Genomic DNA, 6,535 nt, shown 5'->3' on the forward strand with positions numbered 1-6,535 from the left:
TGCGCTTTCTGCTCGGCACGTGCAGTTCTCAGGTTCCGTCGCGCTTTTTGTAAAGCCTCCGTTACCTTCGCGCGCAGCCCAGTCGCATAATCGGCGCGTGCCGACGAAACAACCAGTTCCGTGCTGCTTCGTTCCTGTAGAGTAAGTTCTACCGGATTCAACAGCTCCCTCCCAAGGTTGAGGGTGGCGGGTGTATACCCAGTCGATCGGTTCACTGTCGACCTGATAGCAAATCCAATTTCAGGAAGACAAGCGTCCCACTCATTGTGCGTCCCCGCAAATGCAACTAGCATGTGCTTGATGTTGCGGTTCACACGCTCAGTGGGATTCGCCTGGGCATGGTACGTGGTTGTTCTCCTGTGCTTAATGCCGAGAGCTGCACAAGAGTCCACGAAGAGTTTGGCAGTGAAGTAGGACGCATTGTCCGTTATCAACTGCTCAGGATAGCCGAATCGTGTAAACACCTCGATCAGCTTTCCCATGATCACGCGTGCCGTCAGCTTCCGTAGGGGGAACAGTTCCGCCCACTTGCTGAAATGGTCTGTGACTACGAGAAGGAATCGGTTCCCGCTCGGTGTCCTGGGGTAAGGCCCCATGACGTCACATGCTGCAATTTGCCACGGTGTTCGGCTATTGATCGGCTGCATGAGCCCGGGTGGGCGTCCACCACGCGGCTTCACGCGTTGGCACACGTTGCAAGAGCGGGCGTAGCGCATCACATCCCGCTTCATTCCCGGCCAGGTAGCAAAGCGGCACAACTTCAGATAAGTCTTAGGGCCACTTGCATGCCCAGCCAGGCACGTATCGTGAAAGTAGCGTAAAAGTGCTCCTCTCAGCGTGCGTGGAATCACCGCTTTGAAGGACTCATGTGTATCCTTCTCCGCGGGGATATATCTCAGCAGGACGCCGTCAGAGTCTAGCAGGTAGGAATCCAACGCGCTCACAGCAATACCAGCTGTTTCGGAGCGCCGCGCACCCACAGCAATACCAGCTGCGTCCATGTGCGCCGCGGCCGCGCCGCCGGGCTCCCGGAGCCCCTCGAACACTTTCTTACAAAACGGATCCTCCCGCTGCGCCTCTAACAGCTCCTTTCTGCCGAACACGCTCCCCACTGAACTGACGCAGTCCAAGTGGTTCACGCTTTCGTCCTGCGAAGGGGGTTCGTCTGCCCTTCCTTCGGGACCAGCGCCGTCGAGCATTGTAGCAGTTACTTTGCTCTTAGGCTGAGTCACTGAGGAGTCACGATGGGTATTAATGTTACCCCTCCTGACACCCTCAATCGTCGCAGCGGTTAATCCGCTCTCAAGCTCAGTTTCGGGCGGGGTGAGTTGAGTAGTAATGTTACTCTTCTCACAGTCAACGGGCGCGCGCGAAAGTGCGTCCGCCACAACGTTGTTCTTTCCTCTCCTGTAGCGAACGGTAAAATCGTATCGCTGCAGGAGAAGTGCCCATCGCGCGAGCCGGCCGCTCGGCTCTCCTAAGCGCCTAAGCCAAGTTAGTGCCATATGATCGGTCTCAATTATGAATGGGACTCCATCAATATAGTAGTCGAACTTTTTGAGAGCGAAAATGATCGCCAGACATTCCTTTTCGGTCACGGAGTAATTTTTCTCTGCGGTAGTCAAAGAGCGGCTGGCAAAAGCTACCGGGCGCAAGCTACCTTCGTGCTGTTGGAGCAAAACCGCTCCTAGGCCAAGGTCGCTGGCGTCCGTATGAATGACAAATTCTTTGTTCAAATCTGGTAGCCTTAACTCGGTGGTTTCCACGAGCGAGTTTACGAGGTTGCGCAGTGCCTCCTCTTGCTCGGGACCCCACCTCCACTGCTCACCTTTCCTCAACAGCATTGTCAAGGGGGCTTGCAGTGCAGCGCAGTTTGGGATGAACTGTCGATAGAAGTTCGCCAGCCCCAAAAAGCGTCTCAGTCCGCCTATGTCTGCCGGTGACGGGAAGTTCCATAATGCCTGAACCTTGTCATCACACGGCAGAAGGCGTCCGTTATCAAGTTTAAACCCCAGTAGCGTTACTCGGGTTGCTGCGATCTGGGTCTTGGTCGGGTTTAGCGTTATCCCCGCAGACCTCAGACGCTCCAACACGTCCCTGAGATGGCGTAAGTGCCCATCAAAGGTACGCGAGTATACCACAACATCGTCCAGGTAAGCAAGAGCGTGGTGCCACCTTGCGTCACCCAAGACACGGTCCATCAGGCGCTGGTAAGTCGCAGGCGCACCGACAAGTCCGAATGGCATACGGGTAAACTGGAAAAGTCCCCTGTGACAAGTGAAGGCAGTCTTCTCTCGGTCACAGGGATCTACCTCCACCTGAAAGTATCCTCTGCTTGCATCGAGCGTAGTGAAGTACTTCGCTCCGCCAACGTTGGATACGATCGAGGGAATGCTAGGAAGCGGATATGCGTCCTTGCGTGTCACCTCGTTCAGGCGGCGATAGTCAACACAAAGGCGGGGCGTCCCATCCTTTTTAGGAACCAACACCACAGGAAAACCCCATGGGCTGTCCGACCTTTCAACAACGCCTGTATCGAGCAGTTCGTCCAGAGCGCTGTCTAGTGCTTTCCTCTTAGCCAAACTCACCGGCCGAGGATTACACTTCCACGGAGAAGCGTCGCCTGTCTCAATTTTGTGCCTGTATAGCGTAGTGCAACCAGGCCGCTCTGTGAATACGGCGTCATATTCAGTCAGAAGCGATGAGAGGCGAGCCTTTTCTTCCCCCGACAAACTGCTTGAGTCGTCCAGCAGCGGGTGGTATCGTTCGCCCCTCACTGCGGCACAGTCTGCCACCGCAGCGGGGGTTATGGGCTGTGCGGGAGGGGAGCAGTTCCCCTCCGCGCCTCTTTTCTCAGTGCGGTTGGCCGGACGGCATTTCGACCCGGCCGCAACCGTTCTGAGGGACCTTTTCGGGCAATCGTTTGGTCGGTCTGCGCGCGAAGCATCATCGAACGAAGTTGCCTCGGACGCTTTTTGAAATGAAACGAAAGGTTTCAGGGTGCCACATGCTCGCTCCCTATATCCTCCGTTGCAGACGTCAATAACAATGCCCGTCTTGGCGAGGAAGTCTCTACCAAGAATTATAGGAACCGACAGGCCGGGAAGGTGAGCGAGGCGTTGTCGCCTCAGCCGTTTCTCCCACCGCACCACAAGCCTAGCAGCACAGCTCGCGTGTGCCGTGCCGCCGGCGAGTCGGAAGGTCACATTACTCTCTCTCAGTCGGATAGCGTTCCGACGGAGATGTTCACACACCTCGTCGCCAAATAGTGAAGCGCTTGCTCCTGTGTCTAACAGCGCAAAAAACCTGCGCCGGGCGACTGTAACCTCTATGAGCGGCGCTGGCGTGTCGCTGGGTAATCCAAAACGACAAGCCAGCGGGGCAAGGAGTTCATGTGTCTCACTTCGCACCGCTGTAACCGCCGCCGGCCGTGCAGCATTGCTCACCGGCGGCCCCGCTCGTTTCCCGAAAGCGCGTGCTCTCGGTTCGCAGGCTGTCTGCAATCCCGGGCGAAGTGCCCTGGCTGGTTGCACCGATAACAGAGGAGAGCCGGCCGTTTTCGGGCTTGGCGTCCAGTGCCTCGCGCCGTTTGACCGTTGTTCCTCTCTATCGACTGCTCCCTTGCAGGCACGCTCTGCTCTGGCATCATCGAGCCGGCATGTCGACCACGATTCTGCATACCTCGGCCATCGGCAGCGCATGCTGCACGCATGGCATAAGTGTACGGGTCGAGAGCCCGGTCAGATAAGTCCCAACCGTTTCTCAGTTGCCCGTCACTGAAGGCAACCGCACCATCTCCACCGGAACGAGTGCGAAAAGTGTCCCCGTTCCACGCGCATCGCGGCTCAAGTGCCCTCGACGCTGGGGGTGGAGGTCGGTATGAGCGCGAGGCGAGTATGTCCGCCTGTATGCGCTTTGCCTCCGAGGCCAGCTCATCCAAATCCCTGAACTTGCTGCCTCTAAGGTACGCTGCGAAGGTGGGATGAGCTTGTCGCGTGACTCTCTCCACCTTATCGCAGTTCGGAGCAGAAGGGTCGGCGGTACGATAAAGTTCGTCCATCGCCCTGACGTACTCGAGCAAGGATTCGTCCGGATGCTGAGTACGTAGCTCCAACTCGCGCCGCAGACGACGCTCGTAATCTGCGGGCAGGAATTCCTCGCGTAAGGTCGCTCGGAACTCGGCCAGCGTGCTAGACCGGTAGCCAGTAAGCCGGAACCAGCGGGCAGCGTGATCAGTTAACGACACTGGTACGATGCGTTCCAGTATCTCGCCATCGGACAGCCCCGTTGCACGCTGGTAAGTCAGCACGCGATCGAGGTATTCGTTGACGCTAACTGAATCATGATACCCGCTGTAGGTGGGTAAGTCCACCCTCACTCTCGGTCTAGCAGCGGCGGCAGATGTCAGCAGAGTGTTCTGCACGGCACCTGTCAACCTCTCAATCAAGCGCATCGCATCGTGCAACAGTGCCTGCTGAGGCTCGCTCTGGCCAGTAATGCCTGGCACAGGAGCAGAACGCGTTGAGCAAGTGTGCCGCAGTGGCTCCATGCTCTCCGCAAACTCTGGCGAAGGGTTCGGCGTAATGTGCCTCACGCCTTCAAGGGTACATCCTGCCGGAGAGAGCGCCTCGTGTGTAGCGCTACCCTCTTCGAAGCTTATCAAATTCCCAGGGCTAATGTTCGCCGCAGGGCATGACTGAGCGGTAGCAGTTACCGCCGCTTCGAATTGTTGCCTGTTGGTAGCAACCTGCGACAGCGTATACAACGGCTGTAAATCAGCCCCGTATGCTGCCATGGTTCGTTCGTGTGGTGGCAATCACTCACACAAACAGACTCAACCTGTCACACCTCTGGCCCCACGTTGGGCGCCAAATATAGGGGTATTACTCAGGCTCGCGCGTGCGCACCTGACCCTTCTCTGGATCGCACAGCGCCGATGGAGCGGCAGTCGCTCGCTAGCACTTTCGCAGCAGCCCTAGCAGTCAGAGCTGTGACCCCTAACCCGCGGTTCGCAGTGAGTTGCGACCACGGCGGGTTCAGGCCAGGGGGGACAGGGTGAGTCTCGACCTAAGGTGTTTATTCACCTTAGAGTACAAGGATACCAACAGACAACTACAGCAACAACACATACAAATACAACACAAAACAACCACAGCGGCGGAGCATTCCGCACGTCTGGGGTGAAACAAACCGCACAATGTGGGAACCACAAAAGAGGCTGATAAGGGTTCAGCTCACCTAGAGTGGATCCGCGCTCGGGCCCTGGGGCGGTCAGTCGCACACAAAGGCCGGGCGCAACAGGGGGACGGCGTGCGGCGGTCTCAGCGGCTGAGTTGAGATGCGGCCTGTCGCAAGCTCTTCAGCCCAAAGACAACGGTGCCTCGGGGGAATAGCGCTTCTCCCCGAGCGGCGGAGGGGGAGTCTCCCCGGTTCCAAGAAAGGGAAAGGAGGGAACGGGGTGCCTTGGCTGCAGCGTCGCGGCCAGGCGCGAAGAGCAGCGGGAGCGGCGAAGGTGCCCTCTCCCCGCTACCCTCCGCGAGCGAGCACGTGATTATCGCGTGATAACCGCGTGGCCGCTCCGGAGATATCGGGATGCGCGTGCGATCCCCACAAGGTGAACGCGAATATGCATAGAAGGTCAAGTAGATGAAGTACAAATGAGCCCTGTTATCTAGTTTTATTTATTTGCTTATTTGTATTATGACTTTCCTCACAACATAGGGACATGTATAGCTGCTTTTTATTTATAATTAGGCGTGTCCTTTTCTCCAAGATTTTGGGACGGCCACGATGACGAAGACGTACACCACCTAGAACTCGACAGTCCCTGCTACACTAGTCATAGGTAGCGCCTTTTTACGTGGAGTACGTTTAAATAATTCACATTGGCCTCTTTTGCTTGCCAAGGTGTTGGGCCCATGGCCCTCAAAAATGCACTGTAAACCTATGGAAGCACTGCTGCTTGCGCCGACAGTTGTTTCGTACTGATCTTCGGGAAAAGGACCGAAATATTGAGATGCAAATACGAAGGAACGAAGAGACGCAACGCTGAATGTGGAGTCTCTTCGTTCCTTCGTATTTGCATCAAATTTCCTTGCTGGTTTTTAAGTATCAGTGTAGAAGCACTTCAACGCTTCTTTGAAGGCGCCGGCATTTGTGAGGATAGCTGACTGTGATGCAGCGTGAGAAATTGCGTTTCATTAGTGTGTCTTGTTAGAAGCTGGTACAGGTTGTTACGGAGACGGGGTTTGGGCGACCTTCAACAACGTCTCCTTGGAGCTCGAACCAGCTTGACCATCGTGGAGGGTACGGCAGGGAAAACGATGCGATGTAAAAACCAAACCTAAATTTATTACATAATTACGGGTGAGCAGTATGCTCCAAGACAAATAAAGGTACAGAACCGTTAGGCTTAGAACGACAGAAAGCTGAGCTAGTTGGTAAGGATTCATAATGCAAGAAAGGTCTGCACGCCTCGCCTCTTTTTTGCATTATAAACGCTAGGCGTGCGTGCTCCTGTACGCAAAGGCAAAGA

The 6,535-nt window shown here is 55.9% G+C and overlaps 1 protein-coding gene across 1 annotated transcript; it reads right to left on the reverse strand.

The window, feature by feature from the left end:
- Window positions 1-3,196: 3,196 nt before the first annotated feature.
- LOC140219642 (uncharacterized) lies at window positions 3,197-5,606 on the reverse strand. Its single transcript, XM_072289567.1, has one exon. The coding sequence runs from the start codon at window positions 4,793-4,795 to the stop codon at window positions 3,443-3,445; it is 1,353 nt and encodes a 450-aa protein (XP_072145668.1). The 5' UTR covers window positions 4,796-5,606; the 3' UTR covers window positions 3,197-3,442.
- Between the last annotated feature and the right edge of the window lie 929 nt (window positions 5,607-6,535).

Source organism: Dermacentor andersoni, chromosome 7 (assembly GCF_023375885.2).
Source record: "Dermacentor andersoni chromosome 7, qqDerAnde1_hic_scaffold, whole genome shotgun sequence".
Taxonomy (NCBI): domain Eukaryota; kingdom Metazoa; phylum Arthropoda; class Arachnida; order Ixodida; family Ixodidae; genus Dermacentor; species Dermacentor andersoni.

Excerpts from the sequence above, each read along its gene's own strand:
- LOC140219642 (XM_072289567.1), bottom strand. The coding sequence starts at position 4,795 with ATGGCAGCATACGGGGCTGATTTACAGCCGTTGTATACGCTGTCGCAG.